Genomic DNA, 27,434 nt, shown 5'->3' with positions numbered 1-27,434 from the left:
TCGCCTGGCGCTTGTGTCTCTGTTCCTCCCTCGCTCCCGGCCCACAGCACCCTGCCCCCCAGTGCCCCTCGCTCCCGGCCTGCAGCCTCAGCCCTGCTGGAGCTAGGACCCAGTCAGCCCGGGGGTGTTGTGTTGTTCACACTGGGATGGCAGGAATTCCCTGGCCAGACAGGCCGTGGGTGTGAGTCTGGCAGCAGAGCTGCAGCTCCTGCTGCAGGGAGAGGGGGGGTTGTTGGATGCGGAGGTTGTGAGGCAGGGCCCAGTGAGGCTGTGTAGCTGTGTGATTGTGTTGTTATGAGGGGCTTCTCTGGCTGTGTTTGTGAGTGCATTGTGTGTGACTATGTTATTGGGGGAGGTTTCCCTGTGTTGTGTGATTGTGTTATTGTGAGGGGTTTCTCTGTGTGTAGTTTGTGCTACTGTGGGGGGGTTTGTGTGTGTGGTGTGTTTGTGTTATTGTGGGGGTTTCTCTGTGTGTTATGTGTTTGTGTTTCTGTGTGTGGTGTGTTTGTGTTTCTATGGGGGTTTCTCTGTGTGTGGTGTGTGTTTGTGTTTCTATGGGGGTTTCGCTCTATAAGCGAGGTGCCTGATTGTGGGGTTTTTGTGTTTGCATGGTGTGTGATTGTGCTTTTGTGGACGGGGCCTCTGTGCATGGTGTGCGGTTCTCCGGGTACACAACCATGTGTGTTTGTGCAGTCACTGTGTTCAGCACCACTACCCCGGCCTACTCAGAGGTCGGACTGCCAAGTCACTCACACATTTTGTGGCACGGCTTCCCCGGCCTAACTGCAGCTCCAGGGCCGGTGCCGATACACAGGAGCATCCCCGTGCTGCCCGTGCGACACGCCGGTTCACCAGGGGGCTGTGAGACTGCACGTCCCCCCGCGCTTGTGCAAAGGTGTGATAGAGTGGGGGGGGGTGCGTGGGTGAGACTCAGGCTGGGTGTGTGAGACAGGCAGAGCAGCTCCCAGGGCTGAGGACGACCCCTGGGCTGTACCTGGGCTGGCAGGTAACACCTCTGCCCTGAACAGAGCAGGGAGGAGCCGAGCTGGGTTGGAATCGGGGGCGGCAGTTAGAAGCTGGGGGGAGAGGGAGCTGGAAGGCGCCAGCCTGGCGAGGGGGGAAGCTGCACCCCAGAGGGGCCCCCCTCGGGCTCCTCTCCCCAGGACGGGTTGCAATGACTGTCTCTGCCGGCTGCACTGACCCCTCTGTGCTGAGCTGGGCTCTGTCGCCGCATCAACCTCCTGTGCTACCTGCTGGGTGAGAGTCACTCCTGCCTGCGGCCGGGGTGCAGTGCATGGGGACCCCGAACCCCGTCACAAAAGGCTGTCGCACGAGGGGGTGGGCGTGATGGCGGGGGGCTGCCTGTGACTGGGCGGTGCACGACGGGCTGTGGGTCGCCCTGTGTGTCTACGTGCCGACCACGGCACTGTGCGTGCGAGTGGTGATGCGTTCCCTTGTGCGAGGTCCCTACCCTCAGCCCCACAGACCCACCACAGGCTCCGCCCACGTCGCCTTTATTCCAACCCTCCCCCACCCCACCCCACCCCACAGCAGTGGAGGAGGGGCAGCCGGACGCCTGGGTTCCTCTTCCAGCTGGTTGCTGTGGAAAGCCCCTGGGGGCGCCAGCGGCCGTGGGGTGGGGTGATGAGCGTTTGCTGGCAGCTGGCCTGGGCGTCGGCGCTCACTGCAAGGAAGAGGTCATATCGGCGCCCCCTGCTGGGCGACAGGACATACCACGGTCACCCCAAAACGGGGCTGGCATGGGGCCGGGAGCGAGGCAGGGGACTGGTTGGCTCAGGGGACAGGGCAGGGGGGCTAGGAATGGGGCAGGACTGGCAAGGCCTGTCCCCTCCAGGGACACCGGCTCCCCCCAGCCCAGGGCAGGGCCTGGCTGGCTTGGGGGACTGGGTATGGGGCGGGACCAGCCATGGGGCAAGGGGGCCAGGAATGGGGCAGGACTGGCTGACTCAGGGGGCAGGGAATGGAGCAGGGCCTGTCCCCTCCAGGGACACCGGCTCCCCCCGAGCCCAGGGCAGGGCCTGGCTGGCTTAAGGGACAGGGGCCGGGAATGGGTCAGGACCAGCCGTGGGGCAAGGGGCCCAGGAATAGGGCAGGATTGGCCATAGGGCTGGGGGGCAGGGAAGGGGGCAGGGCACAGGGCAGAACCAGCCGTGGGGCAGGGGGAGGGTGCTCCGGCCGCAGGCCCCACCTGTGTAGGGTGGCCCCATGTTCTCATACAGCTGCGGGGGGCATTTGGGTCCGGCGGGCGCTGCAGTCACACAGGAGAGAACGGCGGGAGACCAGGGGGCTCGGGGAGTGAGATCCCCCCCAGACCCAGCCATGGCACAGGGATGCCTACCTGGCTGAGGGCGCGCAGGGAGAGCACCCAGGGGTGACCTGCGGAGGAATTGGGGTAGGGCTGAGCTGGGGGCCCCTTCCGAGCTGCATGGCTGGAACCCAGGAGTCCTGGCTCCCAGCCCCTGCTCTAACCACCAGCCCCCACTGCCCTCCCAGCGCCAGGGAGAACCCAGGAGTCCTGGCTCCCAACCTCTGCTCTAACCACCAGCCCCCACTGCCCTCCCAGCGCCAGAGAGAACCCAGGAGTCCTGGCTCCCAGCCCCTGCAACAGCCACCAGCCCCCACTGCCCTCCCAGCACCGGGGAGAGAACCCAGGAGTCCTGGCTCCCAGCCCCCTGCTCTAACCACCAGCTCTCCCTCCCCCCACTACGTACCTGGGCTTCGCCTGCCGCCGCCTGCACAGCACCACCCCCAGCGCCAGCAGCAGGATCAGCTCCAGCACCGCGCACGCAGCCAGCGGGACCCAGACGAAGCGACAGACAGGCCCCTCCACAGCGGGGAGCGGGGGGGTCTCTGCGGCTCCCAGCCCTCGAGGGAAACGGGCTGTGAGAGAGAGGAGAACCCAGGAGTCCTGGCTCTTGGCCCCTGCTCTAACCACCAGCCCCCACTGCCCTCCCAGCGCCGGGGGGAACCCAGGAGTCCTGGCTCTTGGCCCCTGCTCTAACCACCAGCCCCCACTGCCCTCCCAGTGCCAGGGAGAACCCAGGAGTCCTGGCTCTTGGCCCCTGCTCTAACCACCAGCCCCCACTGCCCCCCCAGTGCCGGGAGAACCCAGGAGTCCTGGCTCCCAGCCCCTGCTCTAACCGCCTCCCCCACTGCCCTCCCAGCGCCGGGAGAACCCAGGAGTCCTGGCTCCCAGCCCCTGCTCTAACCACCAGCCCCCACTGCCCTCCCAGTGCCGGGGGGAACCCAGGAGTCCTGGCTCCCGGCCCCTGCTCTAACCACCAGCCCCCACTGCCCCCCCAGTGCCGGGAGAACCCAGGCGTGCGGACTCCCTACCGGGAAGGCTGAAGGCGACTCTGGCGCCCCCGAGCTGGCACCAGGCCTGGTGTTTCCGGCGGGCGCCCGGCTTCCAGCAGCCCCGCAGCAGGGCCTCCTGCGCTCCCCAGAAGACACGGTACCGGTCCAGCCTGGGGCTCTCCTCCACCTGCTGCCCGTCGGCCCACCAGGCCAGCGCCGAGCGCGCCAGCGGGGCCGTGACCCGGCAGCTCAGCACATGGCAGCTGGTGTTGGCGGGGCCGGGCCCTAGCGCCCAGTGAGTCCCTGCAGGGCACAGGCCACCAGTGGGGCAGGGTCGGGCTGGCCGTGGGGCAGGGAATGGGGCTGGGTTCTGCTAACTGTGGGGCAGGGAATGGGGCAGGGTCCCGCTGGCCGTGGGGCAGGGAATGGGGCAGGATCCCCCTGGCCGTGGGGCAGGATCCCCCTCGCCGTGGGGCAGGGAATGGGGCAGGGTCCCGCTGGCCATGGGGCAGGGAATGAGGCAGGGTCCTGCTGGCCATGGGGCAGGGTCCTGCTGGATGTGGGGCAGGGTCCCGCTGGCTGTGGGGCAGGAGTGGGGCAGGGCCTAGAGGCACCAGCAGGCCCCACCTGTGACAACGACGAGGCGGTAGCTGTTGCGGGGGGCTGGCCCCACAGTGCACCAGTATATCCCCGTGTCGGCGTCCTCGGCCCCCCGCAGTAGCAGCGAGTGGTTGTGGATCAGGGACAACCGGGGCCTGGCCCCCTCCAGCCGCTCCGGCGCCCGGCCCGCCGCCACCCGGAACAGCACCACTGAGTCCCGGCTCGGGTCCCTGTTGTAGGCCCACACCAGCGGCTCGGCGGGCGAGAGGGGCTGAGCCAGGGGGCAGGGCAGTGCCCGGCTCTCCCCCTTCGGCACGTAGGTGTCTGCGGGGAGCGGGGCGCATGAGGGGTCTGCTGGGGAGATGCATCCACCTCTGGGGGAGCCCATTTACCCAGGGACCCCTCGTCCGGCGGGGAGATGCGCCCACCTCTGGGGGAGCCCTTTTACCCAGGGACCCCTCACCCAGCGCTGAGATGCGCCTACCTCTGGGGTGGGGCAGCCGGTGACACAGGGACCCATTGCCCGGCACTGCGATGCGCCCACCTCTGGGGTGGGGCGGCCGGTGACACAGGGACCCATTGCCCGGCACTGCGATGCGCCCACCTCTGGGGCGGGGCGGCCGGTGACTCAGGGACCCCTTGCCCAGCATTGAGATGTGCCCACCTCTGTGGCGGAGCGGCCGGTGACTCGGGGACCCCACACCCGGCGTTGAGATGTGCCCACCTGTGGGGTGGGATGGCCAGGGACTCAGGGACCCCTCGCCCGGTGTTGAGATGCGCCCACCTCTGGGGAGGACAATGAAAGTCAGGTTTTTACCCTCCTGTCTGGTGAGTCGCAGCTGCAGAAGGAGTAAGAGCCAGAGCAGCGTCATGATGCCCCAGAGCTGGGTCCTTCTGTGGGGCAGCGCTGTGGGGCTCTGCCTGCCACACACGAGGAGGAAGGGACAGAAATAGAATAAGACACACGTCTCCGGCGTGACTCGGCCGTTCGGTCAGTGGCCGGCTTATCAGGGAGGCACAGCGGCAGCTGAGGGGGAAGCGGGTGAGGGGGATGGGGAAAGAGGACTGGGGTGGTCCGCCCCAGAGGCAGTTGCATGTAAGTGCCGGGGAAGGGATCTCTGGATGAACAGCTGCCCCATCCCACCCCTGTGGAGTTGATGATGTCTGAGATGCCATCTTGGCTGGCTCCGGCTTGGCGTGACCGTCATGGCCGCCCCACAGACGCCATTTTGGCTGGCTCTGGCTTGGCGTGACTGTCATGGCCGCCCCACAGACCCCATCTTGGCTGGCTCCGGCTTGGCGTGACTGTCATGGCCGCCCCACAGACCCCATCTTGGCTGGCTCCGGCTTGGCGTGACCGTCATGGCCGCCCCACAGACCCCATCTTGGCTGGCTCTGGCTTGGCGTGACCGTCATGGCCGCCCCACAGACCCCATCTTGGCTGGCTCCGGCTTGGCGTGACCGTCATGGCCGCCCCACAGACCCCATCTTGGCTGGCTCTGGCTTGGCGTGACCGTCATGGCCGCCCCACAGACCCCATCTTGGCTGGCTCTGGCTTGGCGTGACCGTCATGGCCGCCCCACAGACCCCATCTTGGCTGGCTCCGGCTTGGCGTGACCGTCATGGCCACCCCACAGACCCCATCTTGGCTGGCTCCGGCTTGGCGTGACCGTCATGGCCGCCCCACAGACGCCATTTTGGCTGGCTCTGGCTTGGCGTGACCGTCATGGCCGCCCCACAGACCCCATCTTGGCTGGCTCCAGCTTGGCGTGACCGTCATGGCCGCCCCACAGACGCCATCTTGGCTGGCTCCAGCTTGGTGTGACCGTCATGGCCGTCCCACAGACGCCATCTTGGCTGGCTCCAGCTTGGCGTGACCGTCATGGCCGCCCCACAGACCCCATCTTGGCTGGCTCCAGCTTGGCGTGACCGTCATGGCCGCCCCACAGACCCCATCTTGGCTGGCTCCAGCTTGGCGTGACCGTCATGGCCGTCCCACAGACGCCATCTTGGCTGGCTCCAGCTTGGCGTGACCGTCATGGCTGTCCCACAGACGCCATCTTGTCTGGCTCCAGCTTGGTGTGACTGTCATGGCCGTCCCACAGACGCCATCTTGGCTGGCTCCAGCTTGGCGTGACCGTCATGGCCGTCCCACAGATGCCATTTTGGCTGGCTCTGGCTTGGCGTGACTGTCATGGCTGTCCCACAGACGCCATTTTGGCTGGCTCTGGCTTGGCGTGACCGTCATGGCCGCCCCACAGACGCCATTTTGGCTGGCTCCGGCTTGGCGTGACCGTCATGGCCGTTGCCCGGCCCAGCCGTTGAGCGGCTCCAGCTCAGCCGCGTGCAACCGAATGGGCCATGGGTCGGCCCCTCCGACAGGGCTTGTTGAGCCTGGCCCCCCCGCCCTCTTCCCCCCATGGGGACACCAAAATGGCCACCCCATCGGGGTACTCCCAACATGGCTGCCGCTCCCTCCCAAAGGGGTACCAGGTAGCCAGGCCGTAGTCATGGCAACGCCCTTTTCCCCTCCCACCACCGTTGGAGTCAATGTGAGGGAGAGGGAAATGGTCGCCTGGCCCTTTAAGAGCGGAGGCGGGGGAGAGAACGAGAAAATGGCGGGGGAGCGTTCCGAAATCCCCTGACTAAGCGTGTCTGCGTTCGCCCCCCGTAGGAAGTGCGGAAGCAGCTCTGTGGGTTTGCCCCGCCCCTCCGCCGTCCAGCCGGCGCCCGGCATTGGTCCGGGCCAAGATGGCGAAGCTGCTGAGCTGCGTGCTGGGGCCGCGGCTCTACCGGGTCTACCGGGATCGGGCCCCGGCCCGGCCCTCCCGGGACGAGGGCGAGGGGGCTCCCGCCGCCCAGGACGGTTCTTGGGTGAGTTGGTTACCCTCCCCCTGCGGGAGACAATGGTATCGCCCGGGCTCCCGTTATCTCTATGGGAGCTTGGGCAAGACCACGGAGCGGGAAGGGGGTAGCTCCCCCGCTTTGTCCATCTTGGAATCGTCTGAGCCCGGAGGTCTTGAGACCCCGCTGGGCGATACTATTTTGCAAAATGGGGGGGAATGTGGGTTCCCTCTTCTGCTCCCGTTATCCAGCCTGGTATCTCCCCAGGGAATTGAGAGCTCCTCCTTCGGGACAGACCATTGTAGACGATGGAGGGGGGTGCTTCCGGAGGAAAGGGGCAGCTGAACCCCTTTCCGTGGCTGAAGATGGTATTAATGAGCACGCTTTGGAAGCGATCATTCCAAGAAATCGGAGGGGATAAGGAGTTTGCCCTCTCCCCATTTATCCAATGGTATCGTCCAAGCCTCATGGCTATTGATAGTCCCTGGGAGAAACCATTGTAGGACACGGGGGGGGTACAGTGCCACGCCTTTGCACCTTTAAGGTAATGGTGCTCTTTCCCGCTTAGGGGAGATCACTGTGGAAGATGGTGGGGGTGTCGGTGTATGTGGTCTCTCCCAGGCTCTAGCACCCCAGTGGGTCAGTGGAAGATGAATTCTGTTTCCCCCCTGCTATCCATCATGGTATCATCCAACCGTAGGGTATTTATATCCACCTGGGATGAACTATTGCAGGAAATGGGGGGGGGGGTGCTGTCCGGTGCTCTCTGAGTGCATCGATAACAGTGTAAGGCCACTACAGAAAGGGGCTGGAGTGGAAAGGGCCTTTTATCTTGGCCCCTTCTCTCACCCCGTGGCCGTGACGCTGCCCTCTGGAGATGCCAGGTTGGCACCACTCCCATTTGAGGCGTTCCAAGATGGCCGCCTGGGCGCCACTCTGGGGGCGGGGGGGAGCATTCCAAGATGGCCGCCTGGGCGCCACTCTGGGGGCGGGGGGGAGCATTCCAAGATGGCCACCTGGGCGCCACTCGGGGTGGGGGAGCATTCCAAGATGGCCGCCTGGGCGCCACTCCTCAGAGGTGCTATGTTGGCGTGACTCCACTGTGTTCGTACCGCAGCTCCTCCCCGGCGGCGGGATTTGACCCCAGTGCCCGACGCGCCAGTTCGGCGTTACTCTGAAATAGCCGCCACGTGGGGCGGGGGGAAGATGGCCGCTTCCCTTCTCCCCTGGGCCCCGGCCCCAGTGCCGCCTTCGCACCTTGGGGCGGGGTGGGTGGGGAACTGGGCCAGGTTCGTCCCCCATCCGACTGGGGGCCCGAATGACGTGGGTTTTTCCCAGCAGGAGTCGTACTACCAGCCGCGGGCGCTGGAGAAACACTCGGACAGCATCCTGGCCCTGGTGAGTGCCACGGCCAGCTCGTTCAGAGGGACCCAGGTGTCCTGGTCTGGCCCAGCCTAGCCCAGATAGCATCCTGGCCCTGGTGAGTGCCACGGCCGTGCCCCCGGGGCGCCTGGGGCAGGGCCAGCTCGTTCAGAGGGACCCAGGTGTCCTAGCCCAGCCCAGCCCGGCCCGGCACGCGTAACCTGCCTCAAGGGAAGCGTGACTCAAGCTGCAGTGAAAACATGTTTGTGTTTAATCTGGTCCCACAGGGCCTGGCTGGCTCAGCCGCAGCCTGGGCCTCCTGCCCTGCTGTGCTAACCACTAGTCCCCACTCCCCTCCCCCAGCTGGGAGGGAGCCCAGGAGCCCGGGGCTGGCTGCGGTGGGCTGCTGACCCTTGCTGTTCCTTGCAGGCCTCTGTGCTCTGGTCCATTTCCTATTACGCATCCCCCCTGGCCATGTTCTACTGCTATCGAAAAGGTAGGGGCGCTGTGGGGCAGGAGTGAGAGGCTCTGTGGGGCTGGGAGTGGACCTGGGACGGGGAAGGTGGGGTGCAGCAGGGTGCCCTCTCTCCAGCTGCCATCCCTCTGCAGCTTTACGCCACCACACCCCAGAGGTGGCTGCATCTTAGTGCTGGGTGAGTGAACCTTATGCAGCGTTATGTGTGGCTGTGACCTACCCGCCGTGCCCCAGAGGTGGCTGCATGTTAGCGCTGTGGAAGCCAACGCTGTGCAGCATTATGTGTGGCTGTGACCTATCTGCTGCACCCCAGAGGTGGCTGCATTGCTCCAGGCTGTACCCTCTCTGCTGGGCACAGCTTGGCTGGCTGGCTGCTGAAGCCCAGATAACCCTTTCCCTCTGCCCCCACCCCGCAGGGTACCTGACCATGTCGAAGGTGGTGCCTTTCTCACACTACATTGGCACCTTGCTGCTGCTCCTGGCCGGGGTGGCCTGCCTCAGAGGTGAGAAGCGGGGTCTAGTGGCGAGAGCGGGGCGGGGGAAGGGAGCTGGTCCCTGGCAGGGGTGGGGCTGGGAGCCCGGACGCCTGGGTCCCCCCGCAGGCGTCTAACTCCATGCGTGTGCGGCAGGTTTCGGGCGCTGGACCAATCCCCAGTACGTCCAGTTCATCACCATCCTGGAGGACAGCCACCGCCTCCGCACCCCGGAGATCAAGGTGAGGGGGTGGGGGGCAGCTTCTCCCCACAGCTGCGGGAAACAGCTCCGCCCACCCCCAAAGAGGGCTGCTTCCCATGATCCTCTGCAGCTGTGACCCGCCAGCTCCCGGCACGTCCATGGCCTCTCCTGCCGCTGCTGCCCTGCACCCCCGGTTTCCCAGAATGCTCCGGGGCCAGCTGCCTGTGCCTCTCCCACAATCCTCAGGGCCAGCCCCACCCATCTGCTGTGGTGCAGGGGGTGTCCCTGGCTGCAGCCACCCCCCCACCCCCCATAATGCTCAGCAGCTGCCCCCTGCTCACTCTCCGTCCCAGGGGACCCTCAGGGCGGGGCTCGCTGGCCAGCTGGGCGCACCCCTCACGCGCCCCCGTCCTCCTCTCGCCTCCGCAGAAGAAACTCACTGGCTACAACTTCGACTTCAGGAGCTGGCCGGTGGACTTCCGCTGGGACGAGGCCTCCAGCCGGTGGGTGCGAGGCGGGGACCCAGGAGTCCGGGGTCGTCCCCCCCTGCTCTAACCACTAGACCCCACTCCCCTCCGGGGCGTTGAACCCAGGCATCTGGGCACGCGGTCCCCTCATCCTGGCTCTGGGGGAGTGCCCGGGCGGGAATGACGCTGGTCTGACCCTGTGCTGCCCCCCAGGCCAGCCGCCGGTGGTGGCGTGTCCCTTCTGCGCCCGGAGCCCCGGCACCGCAGCACGGCCACCGGCTTCCTGCACCTCATCCAGAAGCTGCCCTGCCAGGTGGCCAGGTAGGTGCCGCCCCCCCCAGGGGAGGGGCTTAGTGGGTCCTGGCGCCCCATTGGTTGGCCAGGGGGGTGAGTGCGGGAAGGAGGAGCCCAAGGCATTGTGGGACCATGGGGTCTGCACAAGGGCATCATGGGAGATGGGGTGGGAGGTTATCCTTGGGGCGGATGGGCCAGGTGGGGTGGAGGGGAGGGTCTTCTGGATGCTGATTGGCCTGCTGGTGGAGGGGCGGGGCCTGTAGGATGTTCCTGGAGGGGACCTGCCTGGTGATTGGCAGTGGGGCTGGGTGGGCCTGTTCTGGATGCTGAGAGGGAAGGATGCTGATTGGCTGAGGGCTGGTGGGCGGGGCTTGAAAGGGTGGGAGGATGTCCAATTGGTTAGGGGGAACGGGAGCTTTGAGAGGGTGGGAAGGAACCCTGCCCTCAGATTGGCTGCCAGCAGCTTTGCCTGGTGGGGGGGCAAGGGGGGACCGACCCACGCGCCTCCTCCCCACAGCTACGTGGTGGCGCACACCTTTGGGCGCCGCATGCTCTACCCCGGCTCCGTTTACCTGCTGCAGAAGGCCGTCATGCCCATGCTGCTGCAGGGCCAGGCCCGCCTGGTGGAGGAGGTGAGTCCTGCGGTCCTGGTGGCCAGCCCCCCACCGCCGCCCTGCTCCCCTCCCACAGCCAGCACTCCTGGCCCCTGCTCTACCCACCAGCACCCCCTACCTGCCCAGCGCCGGTGAGAACCCAGGAGTCCTGGCTCCCAGCCCCCTGCTCTGACCACCAGCGCCAGGGAGAACCCAGGAGTCCTGGTTCCCAGCCCCCTGCTCTACCCACCAGCCCCCACTGCCCTCCCAGCACCGGGAGAACCCAGGCATCCTGGCTCCCGGCCCCTGCTCTGACCACCAGCGCCAGGGAGAACCCAGGAGTCCTGGTTCCCAGCCCCCACTGCCCTCCCAGCGCCAGGGAGAACCCAGGAGTCCTGCCTCCCAGCTCCCATACTCTGACCAGTGGGCCCCCCTCTTGGAGTCAGGGCAGAGGCCAGCGTCCTGACTCCCCCACTGAGCCACGCTCCCCCTTTCCCCCCCGGCGGTGCAGTACAACGGGCAGCGCGCCAAGCTGCTGGCCTGCGATGGCAACGAGATTGACACAATGTTCGTGGACCGTCGGGAGAGCTCCCAGCCCCAGGGCAAGAAACTGGTGAGTACCTCTCGCTGCCCTTGCTCCCTGCGGGGAGGCGCTCTGGGTCTGGCAGCAGCGGCTCCAAGGGGGCGAACCCTCTTGGCATCGGCCAGCGGGGATCGGGGGAACGTTCCCTGTCTCCCAGTCGTCCCTTCCTGGCGCCGCTGGGGGGCAGGCTGCCTCCCGCACCCATAAGGGCCCACGCGGCCCGGCTCGGGCAGAACCTCAGCCGCTGCCCACGCTGCGGGGCCGGGGGACCGGCTTGAAGACGAGCCTGAGAAGGGTTGTTTGGAACAGTCGCCTGGCCTGCAGCCGAGCAGGAGCTGTGGGGTGTGAAACCAGAAATGCAGCCACCTCTGGGGCGGGGCTGCTGGGGACTGGCTCAGCAAGGGGGCGGCTCAGCGGGCACAGAGATGCAGCCAGCTCTGGGGTGGGGAGCAGCCGACAGGAACGCTGCGGCTAATTAGCCCCAGTGCCCAAGGGGGGCGCCGCGTCTGGTGCTAGGGAGGCTGGGCCCCTCATTGCCCCTCTGCCCCCCCAGGTGATCTGCTGTGAAGGCAATGCTGGATTCTATGAGGTTGGCTGCCTGCCCACCCCCCTGGATGGTATGATCCGGTGTCACGTTTCCCTCCCCTCCCATTTCCAGTATGGTAGAACCCAATCCTCTTCCCAGGAGTGGGGCACATCCCTCCTTGGACCAGTCCACTTCTCTGCATGGGGGGGGGCTTGCTGCTTTTGAACCACTCTACCTGTTCAGAAGGGGTGGTGATGTCTCCCTTAGGATTAATGCATTCTTGTGCTTTGGCGGGGGGGCTGCCTTTGGACCCATCCATTTTGTGTATGGGGGGATGCAACCACTTGGGCCAATCCACTTTCCTGTGAAAGGGGGAGTGCAGAACGGAATTGTCCTGTTCGGACTAGTCCATTTGACAGTGTGGGGGATAATCCTGTTTGGACTAACCCATATTGCTGTCCGGGGGAGTGATTCCCCCCAGACTTTCTTTCGAGTGATTCATCTTTCTGCTGGCAATAAGGGTGTAAAGGAAGGATCCATTTCTCTAGGGCACCTCTGCCCTTGGGGTTGGCCCACTTTGGGGGGGGGGGGGGGACGACGCATCCTAATCTGCCGGGTACAAGGCGGGGAGGTGTCTCTCCTCCCCTGCACTCAGCAGTGGGACTGTCCGTCAGCCCCCTCACCCTGCTAACCCCCCACCTGCTTGTCCCCCAGCCGGATACTCCGTTCTCGGATGGAACCACCCTGGCTTCGCCGGCAGCTCGGTGAGTCCCACCGCCCCGGGTCTGGGCTGGAGCAAAGGCCGATGGCGCTGGGCACGCAGGACCCAGACGTCCAGGCGCCCCCCTCCTCCCACCCCAGCTCCTGGCACTTGTCCCCTCCCCCGCAGGGCGTGCCGCTGCCGCAGAACGAGGCCAACGCCATGGACGTGGTGATGCAATACGCCATCCACCGCCTGGGCTTCCTGCCCGAGGACATCGTGCTGTACGCCTGGTCCATCGGCGGCTTCACAGGTGAGGGGGCCAGTCCCGTGCCGGGGGGGGGTGCTGGGGTCTCCCTCCCCCCCCGCCACCACTGACACTTCCCCTCCCTCCCGCAGCCACCTGGGCGGCCATGTCGTACCCAGACATCAGCGCCCTGGTGCTGGACGCCTCCTTTGACGACCTCGTCCCCCTGGCACTCAAGGTCATGCCGGAGAGCTGCAGTGAGTGATGCACCCCCCCATGTGGTACAGCCCGTTTCCCCTCCCCCCCGTGTGCTCTGTCCATGTGGTACAGTCCTCTTCAATACACCACCTTCCCTCTGTCCATGTGGTAAAGCCCATTTCCCCTCCCCCGCCCACATGGTACAGCCCTCTTCCTCTCTGCCATACACCCCCTTCTCTCTGTCCATGTGGTACAGCCCATTTCCTGTCCTCCTTTCCTCTCTCTTACATGGGTTGACCTTTTTCTCGTCTCTCCTTCCCCTCTATTGACATGGTTCGGCCCGTATCCCCCCTCCCCCACACACACTGGGGTTCGGCCCCTTGTCTCAGACACATGGATTAGCCCTGGAACCTACCCGCCCATCTGTTTCCTGCCCCCCCCCGCTGATCATATGACCCCCCCCCAGCCAACCAGAACACCCCCCCCCGCCCCCCAGGCCAAGTTATTCTGGAGCATCCCACATACTGGCAGGGGGCCGGGGGGGGGGGTGGTTCATTGGCTGTGATGTGCCAGAAGCTTCCATTATGATGGGGGTGGGGTGAGAGGTTCCATTAGCCATGCACGGCGGGGGGGTCGTTCCCCCAGCGAGAAGCGGGTCGTTCCATTGTTACCCAGCCGTCCCTGTTGCGCCTGGCGTGGTCCCCCGAGCCAGCACTGAGCCGCTGTTGTTCACCCTGCAGGCGTGAGGCCACAGGGGCCGTCGCGCCAGCGTAGGGACCTGCTCTAACCACCAGGCCTCGCTGCCGGCTGGGTCGCGGCAGAGTCTCGGGCCGGCTTGTGCTCGGAGCGCTGCTCTCTGGCCAGCGTGGTGATGTCACCCCGCCCTGCCTCAGTTTCCCAACAGAGCTCCTTCCCCGAGCTCTGCGAGGGCCCAGCCTTGCGCGGTGTCTGTGTCTCCGTCTGTCCGTCCACGCGCTGCTTCTCACGTTGATTCCTCCCCTCCTAGGAGGGCTGGTCACCCGGACGGTGCGGCAGCATCTGAACCTGAACAACGGCGAGCAGCTGTGCAGGTAAGAGGGAAACTGAGGCACGGGCCTGAGGCCCCTCTGTTTCGTGGGGGGCAGGGGGGGCATGTTGGGCTGGTACGATCCCAGCCTCGGACAGCGGGCTCCGGTTGTGAGCCTGCCTCTGGAGCCTGATCTCTGCCCAACCTGGCTGGACTTTCAGCCTCGCCGATCACCTGTGGGACTCCCTGTTGCAGGATTTCCTGTCCGTGTACCTGGTAGCTGCTGGATTCGTCTGGGTTCTTCCAGCATCTCAGCCTCTGGTACCAAGTGTCCCACAGGCAGGAACTCGCCGCGTGATTGGAGCCGGATCCTGGGGCAGGGGGTCCCACAGGTTAACGTGATTCCTCCTCTCGGCTCTTGTGGGCAATGCTCAGGATGGTTTCCATCCTGGAGGAGGGTTTAATTCACTCCCCCAGCCCCGCCTCAGCTGGCTTTTTCTGCACTCCCCAGGTACCAGGGGCCCGTGTTGCTGGTCAGAAGAACGAAGGATGAAATCATCACAACCACGTGAGTAAAGCTCAGGGGAGGCGGGTGGGAGTATAGTGGTTAGAGTGGGGGAGCTGGGATCCAGGATTCCTGGGCTCCCTCCCCAGGGAGGGGAGTTGGGGTGTCATGGGATATAGGGGTGGATTGTTGGGGTCTGGCGTACAGCATAAAGAATTGAGAGTGGTCTGGAAGATACCCTTAACTGTGCCCCATTGCTGGCGTCCTTTAGGGTCCCGGAAGACATCATGTCAAACAGGGGGAATGACCTGCTCCTGAAGCTCCTCCAGCACCGGTGAGTTGCAGGACGTGGGAGGACATGGGCCAGGAAGGAGGGGCACTGTGGCCTGTCTCACCGCCCTCCCCACCCCCGGTTCCAGGTACCCCAAGCTGATGGGCGAGGAGGGGGTGAGAGTCGTTCGGGAATGGCTAGAAGCTTCCAGCGCCGTAGAGGAAGGTAAATGAGCTACCCGCTAGGCCCTGTGCCTCTCCCACAGCTAGGGGGAGAACCCAGGTGTCCTGCTTCCTCTGCCCTGCGCTAACCTCCCTCCCCCACAGCCTCGGTGTACAGCCGCTACGAGTTAGAAGACGACTGGTGCCTGTCCGTGCTGAAATCCTACCAGGCCGAGCATGGGGGGCACTTCCCCTGGAGCGTGGGTGAGTGGGGGGCGGCGGCTCTGGCAGAGGGCTGGGGGGGGCGAGAACCAGGCAGTGCGGTTGCTACGGATCAGCCAGTGGGGTGGCCGGAGGCGGGATCCACCAGCGGGTCGCTGGGGAAGGTTTGCGGTGGGGGGTAGGGGTGAAATCAGGTGGGGGGGGGGGGGTTTTCGTTGCCTGACTTTTGACCTCTTCTCCCCCCCCCCCCGCCCCCTCAGGGGACGACATGACGCCTGAGGGGCGACGGCAGCTGGCCCTGTTCCTGGTGAGTACCCCCTCGCTGGGGGGAGGGTGGCATGTACCCCTTCCAGTGCCTGAATTGTTGGGAAAATACCCTTCACGCTGCCCTCCGGGGTCCCGGCAGGAGCTAGATCAGAGCTGGGGGGAACCAGGATGCCGAGGTTTCCTCACCAGCGCTGGGGAGGGGAGTGAAGTCTGCTGGCTACAGTGTGGGGGGTGGGGCAGGGCATGTCCCTACCTGCCCCCCATCACCGACTTCCCTCCTTCCTCTGCCCCCCAGGCCCGGAAGCACCTGCAGAACTTCGAGGCGACGCACTGCACCCCCTTCCCCTCCCACGAATTCCACCTACCCTGGAGCTTGTAGCTGGGGGGCCGCCCCCCGACCCCCCACTGGTTGCACTTACCCCTCGGTCTGTTCTGTATGGCGCGGCCCCCGTGTCCCCGTCCCGGCTGTACCCCCACCCGGGCGCAGAACCGCCAGTAAAGACGATATTTTTTGTACTGGGCAGTGTCGGCTGGCGGCGGGTCTCGGGGCGGAGCTAGCCCTCTGGTAGGGGGCAGTGGCCCAGTCCCAGGCCGAGCCCCTCTTGCTCTGGGTTGCGCCAGGCCTGCCGAGGCGTCGGCCATCGCTAGGTTCCAGGGTTAATGCCAAGTCGGCCATGGGTTCCAGCTCCTGGCACGGGCAGGAAGTCGGGGCTGTTGTGATAAGGGCCCCGGCCGACTCAGCCCGACACGTACGAACCACAACACTCCCACCCGCACCCCCCCCCCCCCCCCCCCCCCAACGTGCACACTGCCCCACCCGCATCCCTGTCGAATCCAGCCCTGCGGGGGAACCCATGGACCCTGTCGCCTGGCTCCTGCTGGTGCTGGTCACCCCCGCCCCCATGTGGGGTAAATGCCAGGGCTGCGGGACAGGAGAGAGAGGCACCAGGGGGGCTGTGGGGTGGGAGCGAGGGGCACTGGGGGGGGTGGGAGCGAGGGGTACTGGGGGCTGCAGGGCTGGCGCAAGGGGCGGCTGGGGGGCTGCAGAGCTGGAGCGAGGGGCACTGGGGGGGTGGGAGCGAGGGGCGGCTGTGGGGCACGAGTGAGGGGCTAGGGGTGGGGCACTGCTAACTTTCTGCCCTGGCCAGGGTCCGTGCGCCTGGAGCAGCGGGCAGCTGGGGGCTCGATCCTTCTGAGCTGCGATCTCTCAGGGCCCCCCCTGCGCTGGGTCTGGTCCCCCCAGTTCCCCGACTGCGCCGGGCTGGCTGGGGACCTGCTGCACCTCGCCCGGCTGCCCCCCAGCCCGGAGCCCCCCCCGGGGCGCTTCCAGGGGCGGCTGCACGCCCTGCCTGCCCCCCCGGGCACCCTGCTGCTGCAGAACCTGCGCATGAGCGACTCAGGCACCTTCACCTGCCTCGGCGCCACCGGGGCCCAGCGCCCCGTCCACCTGCAGGTGTCCGGAGGTGAGGCCGACCCTCCTCGGCCGCCTGCTGGGGGCCCCCCACGGCTGCCCCCCTCGCTGACCCCCCTTCTCCCCCCAGGCTGCCAAAACAACCTCACGGTCTTCTCCAACCAGACGTCCCCCCGGTCCCTGACCCTGCACTGCCAGCACTGCCCCCCGTGGGCCAGGCTGGGCCCCTTCCGCTGGCTGCTCCAGGCCCAGCCCCTGGGCAACCGGCCCTGGGCTGCTAAGAGCGACCACGGGGCTACCCTACAGCTGGACCCAGCCCAGCGGGCGGCCTGGGGCCGCTGGGAGTGTCTCCCCCGCCTGGGCCCCTCCCTGGGCTTCGAGTTCTGCCTAGCGCCCCCCCTCGGGGCTGGGGACACAGGTGAGTGTGGGCCCCACGGCGCCCCCCCTGCCCCACGGGCGCCCCCGCCAACTGACGCTGCTTCATTACAGGCCCCAGTGCCGAGTGGGGGATCTGGGTCGCGGTGGCTGCTGCAGTTCTGCTGGGGGCAGGGCTGGGTGCCTGGTGCCTGAGGTGGCAGAGGAGGTAAGTTGGGGACCCAGGTGTCTGGGGAACGGTGCCCTTATTGGGGGAGGGGGTGAGGGAAGGGACCCAGGTGTCTGGGGAACGGTGCCAGCCCCAAAGACCTGGGCGAGGGGCAGTAGGTGGGGGTGGGAAGCTAAGGAGCCTGCCAGGGGAGCCTGGGGAGGAGGTAGAGGGAGTGACCCAGCTGTCCGGGTTGGGGGGCAGGGGGAAGAGGCAGGAAACGATTTCTCACCCACTGTCTCCCCCACGTTTTCTCCAGGACTCGACAGGGCAGCCCTGAACCAGTGAGTGAATCAGGTGAACAGGCCTTCCCCCAGCCTGTTCCCAGTATCCCACCGCTCCCACCAGCACTCTGACCCCTGGGGGGAAACAGCCTGTGCAGTCCCATCCCCCCTTTCCTGCCCCCTCCACCCTTCCTGCTCACATCCTGCTCTCTATCCCACCCCAAGGGGCCCCCGGGCAGTGCCCTGCAGATACAGCGACTTGACGGACGCCCTGGGCCCCACAGCGAGGAAGGGCAGGTGAGGGGAGACATGAGCAGGGCTGGGGGATGGCTGAGAGAGGCACCACCCAGCAAGGGAATCACTGCAGATTTTACCCCTCTCTCCCCAGGCCTCCGGTGCTCTCCTGTATGCCACCATCGAGCTCCCCGGGGCACCTCGTGTCCCCCCAGCGTGCCCCGCCAGCACCACGGCCTACGCCACCCTGGCCTGACCCCCCGGCCTGGGAGAGTCGCTGGGGGGCCGGGCACGCCCTGGCACGAGGAGTTCCACCGGTTAACACTGCACAGCATTAAAATCCATCCTCCACACGCTCCTGGCCTCTGCGTCCCCCTCGGGCCGGCTCAGAGGGCTGGGCCCATGGCCGCTGGGCCCACTCCTCCGCTGCCCCCCAGAGCCAGCTGCAGCACTGCCCCCAGCACCCACCACAGTGCAGCCCCAGGGGGCCCATTGGTGCTGAGCCCATGTCCCCAGGGCAGGGTTGGACCCTGGCCCCCAGCTCGGCCGCTGCAACACCCTGGGGTGAGGGGGGGATGGGGGGAAAGTGGGAGCTCATGGTGTGGGAGGGATGGGCGCCAGCACTCCTGGGTTCCTTCCCTGGCGGGGGCTGGGACTCCAGACACCGGGGTTCTCCATGGCTCGGGGAGGGGTGGGGGGCGCCCTGGCTCCCTCTGGCTGTCCCTTTGCCCCAGCCCCTCCCCCCCCCCCACGGGCTGGCCTGCCCCCCCCATAGTGTTACACACACACACACACACACACGTCTCCCGAGGCAGGTGTGTGTGTGTGGAATTTCCATGGGCTCCTGCGTCGCAGGGGCCACCTAGCAGACAGACCCAGACGCACGGACCAGCTCGGTGGGCGGTGAGTGCCCAGAGACCGGGGGGGGTGTTGTGGGGCTGGCAGAGTGGGTTGGGGGCTGGCTGGACAAGGGAGACTGAGCTGGGGGGGGCGGGCTTGGGGAGGGCAGAGGAGTCGGGGTTGTGTGCTGTGGGGCTGGCTGGAGCAGAGAGAGTGTGGACTGGTGGGGGACAGGCTCAGAGGGCTGTGGGCTGGCAGGCAGCTGGTGGGAGGGGAGGCCCTTGGCTGCTGGGGGGGCATCAGACATTCACGTCGGGAACCGGGGCCCAACGGCCGTGCTGGGAAATCCAGCGGCGGGCTGTTCCCCAGGTTAACACCAGGCATGTAAGGGGCTGCAGGGCAGAGCAGCAGTGAGAGGAGTTGCCCCGCTTGGGGGGCAGACCTAGTGGAGCAGAGCAGGTCTGCAGGGCTGGGGGGCTGCCTGCGTCAGGGGGCTCAGCTCGCTCCGGTCTGCCTCCCCCAGCCCCTACAGGGTCCTGTACCTCGCCAGGGCCAGGCTTGGCTCGGCCACCAGGTGAGGGGGCACTGGGGCTCACCTGCCCTGTGGACTGCCGCCCCCCCCACCCCCCGGTCCAGACTGGCACGCGCCCATCTCGGCCTCCTTCCCCCTCGTCGGCCGCCTGGAGCAGCTGCTGCCTGCAGGACACCAGCACCGAGCGCGGGGCCGGGCGCCCGGAGCCCCAGCCTCCCACCGGGCCTTGGCCCAAGATGGCTGCCCAGCACCCCAGTCTCTGGCCGGACCCAATATGGCCACCCAGCACCTCACCCCCCACCCAAGTGCCTCACCCCCACGCCAGTACCCTCCACCCCCCCAAGGGAAGCAACCCTGCAGCAGTGTCCAAGATGGGTGCCACAGAACTACCAGACAACCCCCCGCCCCCACCACGGCCTCCCCAAGATGGCTGACCACAGAGGGGTGGCACTTGTGGAAGGAGGGCACAGCTCAGGTATTCCTCAGGCTAGGAGGGGGCAGCGGTGGGGCTCTCATGACCCTGAGCCCCACACACACAAAGGGGGTGTCACCCCGCATACTGGCTGGGGAGGGGGGGTGCATGCCCCTCAGGCTGAAGACCAGTGGCCTTGATCTGCTGGTCAGAGGGGCCTTGGGACTCACTTTCATTTTTGTAGGCCCTACAATAAACAAGGCACAAGAAACACGACAGGGCTGGCGGCCCTGTGCCGGAGGGAAGAGGTTGTACTGCCATTAACCTTCAGCCTGGCTCCTCCTCGGGGGGGTAGTACCCCCCAGCTTGGGATACATGCAGAGAAGAGCTAGAGCAGGGAAAGGTGCCCCCCCACCGCAGGGACTGTGGGTGGGGATGGGCAGGAAATGGGGTTCAGGTCCCCCCCATCCAGACACAACTCAGGGGAAGCTAATCTGGTTCCATTCTTTATTGTGTCCAGGAGCTGAGGCAGTGAATAGCTAAGAAAACAGCTGGACCCTGGCTCACACTCCCCACCCTCTGCGCTAGAGGCTACTCCTACCCCACATCACAGGAGGCTGCTAGGAGCCCCCTAACTACACTAACACACACACACACACACAAGGCACCCCTGGCTTGGCGGAGGGGGCGGGGCGGGGCGGGGGAGACACCGTTACCTAGCTGAAGGCCTAGTAGTCCCTGCCTGGCAGCACAACTGCCCAACCTGGTATCCCACTGCACCCACCATCAGTCAGCCTCAAGGACCTGTTTGCTACAGCCAGCAGCAGAGGGGGACAGGGATTACCCCTCCCAAACACCAGCACCCTAGATTAGTAGAGTGGGCAGGTGCACAAGTGGGAGGGGACAGTCCTACCCCTTCCTGCTACCCTCCCCCGGTGACAGGATAAATCAGGGTGCCCCCCCCGCAGGACATACAGGGCTCCGCTGTACCCCACCATCATGGCCAGGCTTTGTGGAGTCTCCCAACCTCTGTATAGGGGTTTCCTTTGCCCCCTCCCTGGGTCACCCTGGCTCCCCTCTTCTGCAGATGGCAGCACCCCTTTGTTTCAGGGCCAGAGGTCTGGGGGTGCCAGGCGGGGGGGCCAGGAGGCACTAGCGGTCGAGCTTCTTGTTGATGAGAAGGGTGCAGGAGCTCAGGGCCCCCCCCAGCTTGGCCACCTCGCTGCAGCCCACTGGGATCAGGGCCACGTCCGGCAGCTTCTGGAAGGGCTGCGGGGAGATTGGCAGCTCAGAGGGCGCAAGGCATTGTGGGTAAGCAGCTCCCCACAGGCCACGCCCTTTACAGGGATGGCCCTCCACTGCCAAGCCCACCCCGGGTCCCCATGCCCTGCCCCCCACTTCCCTAGCCCCACCCCCACACCCCATTCACTCCTACCCACCGCCCCCCCCCCAGGCAATAAGCCCGTTCTCAGAGACCCGCCCTGACTCTGCACTCACACATTCAGCCCTGCCCCCAGCAGCCCCACAGCCCCGCCCCCTCACCGGCAGGCTGTCCGGGAACTCCTCCGGGCTGCGGTGGAGCAGGGCGCTGCCCTGGGGCCCCAGCCGCACGTAGATGCAGTTCCCGGCCGGGTCATCCGGCACCGTCAGCGTCTCATAGCGGTGATCCGTCAGCTGCTCCATGGCCTTGGGGGGCAGGGTGTGTGTGTAAGAGCAGGGCCTGGGGGTCCGGTCCCTGCCCCGCAGCCCCCTTAGCCCATGGCCTAACGCTCACACCCTTCGGCTCCACCCTGCCAGGTATCCCACAACTGCCATCACAACTGAGCACTCCTGGGCTGGCCCAGCCTGGTATCCCACTTGTGCCACCATGACAGGGCCACCACAAGCTCGTCCAGCTGGGTATCCCACCGCTCACACCACGATTTACCCATCCCCAAGCCCACCCAGCTGGGTAACCCACCACTGACATCACAGGTCAGTGCCTTTGGGGCCACCCAGCCGGCTATCCCACTGTGTCCAGCACAGCTCAGCCCCCTGGGCCCACCCAGGCGGGTTTATCAGACCCTGTTACCCTCATTGCTTTCCTGGCCGCCTCACTGCTTCCGATGGCAACTGTGTCCGGCCCAGCCATGCTACAGAAGCTCTTCAGGTGGAAGGCGCCCGACACAGGAACAGTGGAGACAGCAAAATCCTGGCATCCGGCAAAGGGTGAGAAAAATAAAAACACCCCGTAGGGTCCCAGCCCTGCCAGTGCCCCTCACTCCCGCCCCACAGATCCGCTGGTGCCCCTCACTCCCGACCTGCACCCACTGACTATTCTGGGACTCCTGGGTTCTCTCCCAGCACTGGGAGGGCAGTGGGGACTGGTGGTTTGACTGGTGGGGTGGGGGGTGGGGGGTCTGGGAGCCAGGACTCCTGGGTTCGCTTGGTGAGCCTGCCAAAATTCCAGCTCACCCGAAAAGCCTCCGCCACCATCTCTGCCCCTCTGTGATTGGTCCATTTGGAGATGCCCACAAAGAACTCGCGACCTGTGAGGAGAAGGAGGGGTGAGGCCAGATGGATTCATCCTCAGAACATCCCACCCCCCCTTAGCCCCCACGGCTGCGACGTCAGGTTGATACACCCTCCCATGGAGCTGATCCCTTAGTTGCCTCCCTCTAGCCCTCCCATACCTCTGGGGGGGTGGCAGTGGTGGGGTACCCAGCTTGTTGGGCCTAGGGGGCCTGAGCCATGGTGTCAGCGGTGGGACACATGCCTGGGTGGGCCCCAGGGCACTGAGCCACAGGATACCACGCTGAACTGTGGTGGCGGCAGTGGGATGCATGGGTGGGTGGGCCCTGGGGGGGACTGAGCTGTGGGATACACAGCTGGGTGGGCCCCGGGGGGGACGAGCTGTGGGATACTGGACTGAGCCATGGTGGCAGCTGTGGGATATACGGCTAGGTGGCCGAGGGCTACTGAGCCATGGTGGTAGCGGTGGGATACACGGCTAGGTGGCCATGGGGTACTGAGCCATGGTGGCACAGGTGGGATACATGGCTAGGTGGCCGAGGGGTACTGAGCCATGGTGGCAGTGGTTGGATACACGGCTAGGGGGCTGAGGGCTACTGAGCCATGGTGGTAGGGGTGGGATACACGGCTAGGTGGCCGAGGGGTACTGAGCCATGGTGTGAGAGGTGGGATACACGGCTGGGTGGGCCCCGGGGGAACGAGCTGTGGGATACTGGACTGAGCCATGGTGGCAGCGGTTGGATACACGGCTAGGTGGCCGAGGGGTACTGAGCCATGGTGCCAGCGGTGGGATACACGGCTGGGTGGCCGAGGGGTACTGAGCCATGGTGGTAGGAGCGGGATACCCTCACATGCCCAGGTTGCAGGAGCAGGGCCTGGACTGTCACCTGTGAAGAGCACGTCGCTGCCGTCCAAGGTGGCCCCGTCATCCGTCAGCTCCACCACCCGCATCTTCAGCTCCTCCAGGACCTTCTTGATGCTGTTAATCTGGAGGCGAGTCCCCCCCGCCCCGCCCAGAGATTAAAACTCTTTCAGGGTCCCCTCCCCCACGTGCCTTCGCAAGCCCACCAGGCGAACCCCCAGCCCCCCCTCGCCCTCCCCGGCCAACGCGAGCTGCAGCCCCACCCCACAGCAGAGCTGGGGGCCAGGACCTCTCCCCACGGTGGGGGGAGGGGCACAGGCAGCTTGCAGGGGAGTCTCTGGAGGCCTAAGGGTTCACATCGCGGATGAGGTCAGGAGCAGTTGCCTGGCAACGCAGGTCAGCTGACCGGCTCTCCTCCGCCCGGACCGTGGGGCAGCGGGGACCGCCCGGGGGGGAGCCAACAGAAAACGAGCATCTGCCCCACCCCCTGCAGTCAGTAGGGGCTTCACAGCCTGAACCCCACTGGCAAAAGCAGACCCTGCTCCTGTAGAGCTAGGACAGGGACCCAGGAGTCCTGGCTCCCAGCCCCCGATCCAACCACCAGCCCCCACTGCCCTCCCAGCGCCGGAGAGAACCCAGGCGTCCTGGCTCCCAGCCCCCTGATCCGACCACCAGCCCCCACTGCCCTCCCAGCGCCGGAGAGAACCCAGGCGTCCTGGCTCCCAGCCCCCTGATCCGACCACCAGCCCCCACTGCCCTCCCAGCGCCGGAGAGAACCCAGGCGTCCTGGCTCCCAGCCCCTGCACCGACCACCAGCCCCCACTGCCCTCCCAGCGCTGGAGAGAACCCAGGCGTCCTGGCTCCCAGCCCCTGCACCGACCACCAGCCCCCACTGCCCTCCCAGCGCCGGAGAGAACCCAGGAGTCCTGGCTCCCAGCCCCCTGATCTGACCACCAGCCCCCACTGCCCTCCCAGTGCCGGAGAGAACCCAGGCGTCCTGGCTCCCAGCCCCCGATCCGACCACCAGCCCCCACTGCCCTCCCAGCGCCGGAGAGAACCCAGGAGTCCTGGCTCCCAGCCCCCTGCACCGACCACCAGCCCCCACTGCCTCCCAGCGCCGGAGAGAACCCAGGCGTCCTGGCTCCCAGCCCCCTGATCCGACCACCAGCCCCCACTGCCCTCCCAGCGCCGGAGAGAACCCAGGAGTCCTGGCTCCCAGCCCCCGATCCGACCACCAGCCCCCACTACCCTCCCAGCGCCAGGGAGAACCCGGGCGTCCTGGCTCCCAGCCCCTGCTCTACCCACCAGGCCCCCCGGCGCCCGGCTACCTCTGCGCGGCGCGTGGGCTCCCAGGGCCGGGTGAGCAGCGCGGTGTCGCCCTGCACCACGGCGAGGTCCTCGACCAGCACGGCGCACGGCAGGGCCTCGGCGGCCGGCAGCTCGATGAGCTGCAGCCCCAGCTTCTGGCGCAGGACGCCGGCCAGGACGCCGAGCTGCCGGTGCGCCTTGGCCAGGTCCAGAGGTGCCGGTGCAGCCAGGGCGGCGGGCAGGCTGCGCACCACGGCGTGGGTGTAGCGGCCGAAGGAGGAGGGGCCGGCCATGGCGGGGGCCGAGGGGCCGCGCCCCCATGCGGCGCTGCGGCTCTCAGCGGTCGAGCCGGCCCCAGGCACCCGTTCACCGCTCGGCCCGGACTCCTGGGTTCTCTGCCGGCCAGGACTCCGCTCACGGGCGCGTGCGAGGGGGGCCGGAGCCCAGGGCCTGGGAGCAGGAGAGGGGAGGTCAGTTCTGCTCCCACTGCACCCCCAAAACCTGTCCCCCACCCAACAGCCACTCCTACACCAGGGCTCCCCGCCGTCAGCCGCACCCCAAACTCCACCAGCCGCCCTGCCACCCACGGCCCCACCCCACAGCAGCACCCCCCAAGTGTCTCCTCCCCCTGCGGGAACCCGCCCCCCCAGGGCCCTGCCCCCCCCCCCGGCTCTGGGAGGGGAACATGTTTAGTGGTGAGAGCCGGGTGTGGGTCTGGGAGCCCCGACTCCCGGGTTCCGTTGCAGGGTCCTCTGCAATCCCCTGCCCCGGGTTTCTCTTTCCCCCCACATGGGTCTTATCTCCAGCCCAGGGCCAGACCCAGCCCCGCACCGGGCCCACAGCCAGCTGGCCCCGAACCCAGGAGTCCGGAGGCGAGGGTGGGGTAGGAAAGGAAGAGGGAGGGGCTGGGAGCCAGGACTCCTGGGTTCTCCCAGGTGCTGGGAGGGCAGCAGGGGCTGGTGGTTAGAGCAGAGGCTGGGAGCCAGGACTCCTGGGTTCTCCCCCTGGCGCTGGGAGGGCAGTGGGGGCTGGTGGTTAGAGCAGGGGGTGGGAGCCAGGACTCCTGGGTTCTCCCCCTGGCGCTGGGAAGGCAGTGGGGGCTGGTGGTTAGAACAGGGGGCTGGGAGCCAGGACTCCTGGGTTCTGCCCCTGGCGCTGGGAGGGCAGTGGGGGCTGGTGGTTAGAGCAGGGGGTGGGAGCCAGGACTCCTGGGTTCTCCCTGGCCCTGGAGGGCAGTGGGGGCTGGTGGTTAGAGCAGGGGGTGGGAGCCAGGACTCCTGGGTTCTCCCTGGCCCTGGAGGGCAGTGGGGGCTGGTGGTTAGAGCAGGGGCTGGGAGCCGGACGCCTGGGTTCTGTGGTAGGTTGGCAGCACACTGTAGACAGAGTCTGTCCCCCCGGGTGTGGCCGGACCTCCAGTGCGATGTGGGGGAGCCCTGACTGAGGGGGGCCGGGAGCACCCGGCACACGTCCTTGGGGAACTGGGCGGCGCTGGGGGACTCCAGGCTTCGTCACTCCGCCTTAGGCCGCCGCTAATTGCCCCAGGGGGAGCCTGGGCCTTGGTGGGGGGAGGGCAGTGCCTGGATCTTCCCTGGCAGCTGCCCCCTCCCCCTCCCAGCCGGGCGGGGCCTTCGCTCATGGCCAAAATATGCAACAGCTGGGTCCTGTCAGCCCAGTGCGGGGGGGGGGGAGCCCCCAAGGGTCCCCCAGCCCGGCCCCCCCACACCCTGGGGGGAAATGCGCTCCCCGACCCCAGGGACCTGGTGCCAGGCTGGAAACTCCCCTCCGCCCCCCGCAGCGGGGCTCTGGCCTGGGAGCGGGGCAGGGAAATGGGGGCCTCCTCCGCCCCCCAGCGCCCCTCCCCCCAAGCCAGGAGGCTTCGGGCGGATCCCTCCCCCGGGCCCATAAAGAATAACTCGAGAGGGGTCCGCCCCCAGCTCCGCCCTTCCCCCTCTCCCCCGAGGCCGGCAGGGAACCCAGGCGTCCGGGCCCCCAGCCCCCTCCCCCCCAGGAGACACCCCCCCCGCGCGCTCCAGACAAGCGATCCCCCCCCAAGCACTGCGACACCCCCAGTGCCCGAGAGACCCCGCCCGACCCCGCCCAGCCGGTACCCCGCACGCCGGGGGGGAACCCGGGGCTCCCTGGCAGCGCCCCCAGCCCGACCAGGGCAGCCCCCTAACTCGCCCCCCAGCCCCTCCCCCACGGCCCCCCCCAAACCGCCCCGAGACCCTCATGGAGCGGCCCCAGCGCCCCCCCCCCATTGTCAGCCCTCTTGCCCCATAGAGCGCGCCCCGGCCCCCGGGACCCCCAACTCCCCTCCCCGCCGCGCTCTCACCTCCCTGGGCCCCGCGGCTCCGGGGTCCCTCTGTCCGGGGGGGGGGATCCCCCGTCCCACAATGCCCCGGGGCTGCGCCAACGGGGGGGGGGACCCCGGGGCGTGTCACACCCGCCCGGATCCCAGCGCGGCCGCCGCCCGCCGGCCCCAGCGCATTGTCTGCCCGGGGGGGGCGGGGCGTCTCAGGCCCCGCCCCTCGGCAGGCCCCGCCCCTCGGCCAGAGCCTTTAAAGGGGCGCGGGGCAGGCGAGCAGGGGGGGGATCGTTCTCACTGGTCATGTAAGGGAGCGCTGGGAGGACTGGGGCCGGACTGGGAGCACTGGGATGGGGCACTGGACCTTACTGGGAGCACTGGGATGCGGCACTGGGCCTTACTGGGAGGCTGGGGCCGGACTAGGAGCGCTGGAGCCAGGCCTGAGGGTGGCTGGGAATGGCTGTCTGGGGAGCTCTGGCTGGGCGCAGAAGCCCGGCCCGATCCTGCTCATCCATGGGGTGGGGCGGGGCGGGGCTTTTCATGTGGGGTGGAGGCAGCGCCAGCCCCGCCCCCGAGGCCTCGGCCGCCCTCCTGGGGACACCCCAGCTCCTCCCCCCCCCCCCCCGGCGTTAACCTGGGAACCTACAGACGGCGGGGGCCGAGGGCGGGGCTCCCCTGGAGGCATGTGACTGCCCCCCCCCCCCCGTCAGTGGCAGAGAGGGGTGTGTGTGTGTTGTGGTGCCGGCTGTGTGTGCGTGTGTGTGTGTGTTGTGGTGCTGGCTGTGCGAGTGTGTCTGTGTTGTGGTGCCGGCTGTGTGTGCGCACGCTCGCGTGTGTGTGCATGGGCATCTGTGTGTGTTGTGCTGGCTGTGCGAGTGAGTGTGTGTGCTGTGCGTGC

At 67.0% G+C, this 27,434-nt stretch overlaps 3 protein-coding genes across 8 annotated transcripts; 2 read left to right on the top strand and 1 right to left on the bottom strand.

Moving 5' to 3' along the window:
• Positions 1-6,625: 6,625 nt before the first annotated feature.
• ABHD16A (abhydrolase domain containing 16A, phospholipase) lies at positions 6,626-15,830 on the top strand. Of its 2 annotated transcripts, none has more exons than XM_075017642.1 (20): positions 6,626-6,792; positions 8,101-8,160; positions 8,554-8,620; positions 9,016-9,102; positions 9,229-9,314; positions 9,704-9,777; positions 9,955-10,062; positions 10,553-10,667; positions 11,140-11,241; positions 11,765-11,828; positions 12,452-12,501; positions 12,627-12,750; positions 12,837-12,941; positions 13,889-13,952; positions 14,400-14,456; positions 14,665-14,727; positions 14,813-14,889; positions 14,991-15,089; positions 15,308-15,354; positions 15,610-15,830. In XM_075017642.1, the coding sequence occupies exons 1-20, from the start codon at positions 6,670-6,672 to the stop codon at positions 15,691-15,693; spliced, it is 1,656 nt and encodes a 551-aa protein (XP_074873743.1). In that variant the 5' UTR covers positions 6,626-6,669; the 3' UTR covers positions 15,694-15,830. The 2 variants fall into 2 exon arrangements, with proteins under 2 accessions (XP_074873743.1, XP_074873744.1); XM_075017643.1 differs by having other exon boundaries at positions 6,627-6,792; positions 8,104-8,160.
• Positions 15,831-15,965: 135 nt separating this feature from the next.
• Positions 15,966-18,116, top strand: MPIG6B (megakaryocyte and platelet inhibitory receptor G6b). Of its 4 annotated transcripts, XM_075017653.1 has the most exons (7): positions 15,966-16,223; positions 16,463-16,777; positions 16,856-17,143; positions 17,215-17,308; positions 17,568-17,592; positions 17,758-17,829; positions 17,921-18,116. In XM_075017653.1, exons 1-7 carry the CDS (start codon positions 15,989-15,991, stop codon positions 18,020-18,022), a joined length of 1,131 nt encoding a protein of 376 aa, XP_074873754.1. In that variant the 5' UTR covers positions 15,966-15,988; the 3' UTR covers positions 18,023-18,116. The 4 variants fall into 4 exon arrangements, with proteins under 4 accessions (XP_074873754.1, XP_074873752.1, XP_074873755.1 ...); XM_075017651.1 differs by having other exon boundaries at positions 16,463-17,143; XM_075017654.1 differs by having other exon boundaries at positions 16,463-17,143; positions 17,568-17,605; positions 17,921-18,057.
• Positions 18,117-20,043: 1,927 nt separating this feature from the next.
• DDAH2 (DDAH family member 2, ADMA-independent) lies at positions 20,044-26,719 on the bottom strand. 2 transcript variants are annotated; one of them, XM_075017687.1, is made up of 7 exons: positions 26,564-26,719; positions 24,252-24,681; positions 22,949-23,048; positions 22,005-22,078; positions 21,622-21,741; positions 21,093-21,236; positions 20,044-20,819 (listed from the first exon to the last, which is right to left on the bottom strand). In XM_075017687.1, exons 2-7 carry the CDS (start codon positions 24,522-24,524, stop codon positions 20,703-20,705), a joined length of 828 nt encoding a protein of 275 aa, XP_074873788.1. In that variant the 5' UTR covers positions 24,525-24,681; positions 26,564-26,719; the 3' UTR covers positions 20,044-20,702. The 2 variants fall into 2 exon arrangements, with proteins under 2 accessions (XP_074873788.1, XP_074873789.1); XM_075017688.1 differs by lacking the exon at positions 24,252-24,681 and having other exon boundaries at positions 26,564-26,711.
• Between the last annotated feature and the right edge of the window lie 715 nt (positions 26,720-27,434).

Source organism: Carettochelys insculpta, chromosome 22 (assembly GCF_033958435.1).
Source record: "Carettochelys insculpta isolate YL-2023 chromosome 22, ASM3395843v1, whole genome shotgun sequence".
In the NCBI taxonomy this organism is placed as follows: domain Eukaryota; kingdom Metazoa; phylum Chordata; order Testudines; family Carettochelyidae; genus Carettochelys; species Carettochelys insculpta.
This window is presented reverse-complemented; position numbering and strand designations above follow the sequence as displayed.

Coding starts and splice junctions, on each gene's coding strand:
- MPIG6B (XM_075017651.1), top strand. CDS start 15,989: ATGGGTTCCAGCTCCTGGCACGGGCAGGAAGTCGGGGCTGTTGTGATA. Junction 17,309..17,567: donor TGCCTGAGGTGGCAGAGGAG/GTAAGTTGGGGA, acceptor CGTTTTCTCCAG/GACTCGACAGGGCAGCCCTG. Junction 17,830..17,920: donor CCCACAGCGAGGAAGGGCAG/GTGAGGGGAGAC, acceptor CTCTCTCCCCAG/GCCTCCGGTGCTCTCCTGTA.
- ABHD16A (XM_075017642.1), top strand. CDS start 6,670: ATGGCGAAGCTGCTGAGCTGCGTGCTGGGGCCGCGGCTCTACCGGGTC. Junction 8,161..8,553: donor CGGACAGCATCCTGGCCCTG/GTGAGTGCCACG, acceptor TGTTCCTTGCAG/GCCTCTGTGCTCTGGTCCAT. Junction 11,829..12,451: donor CCTGCCCACCCCCCTGGATG/GTATGATCCGGT, acceptor CTTGTCCCCCAG/CCGGATACTCCGTTCTCGGA.
- DDAH2 (XM_075017687.1), bottom strand. CDS start 24,524: ATGGCCGGCCCCTCCTCCTTCGGCCGCTACACCCACGCCGTGGTGCGC. Junction 22,079..22,948: donor CAGCGACGTGCTCTTCACAG/GTGACAGTCCAG, acceptor TTCTCCTCACAG/GTCGCGAGTTCTTTGTGGGC. Junction 20,820..21,092: donor AGTTCCCGGACAGCCTGCCG/GTGAGGGGGCGG, acceptor ATCTCCCCGCAG/CCCTTCCAGAAGCTGCCGGA.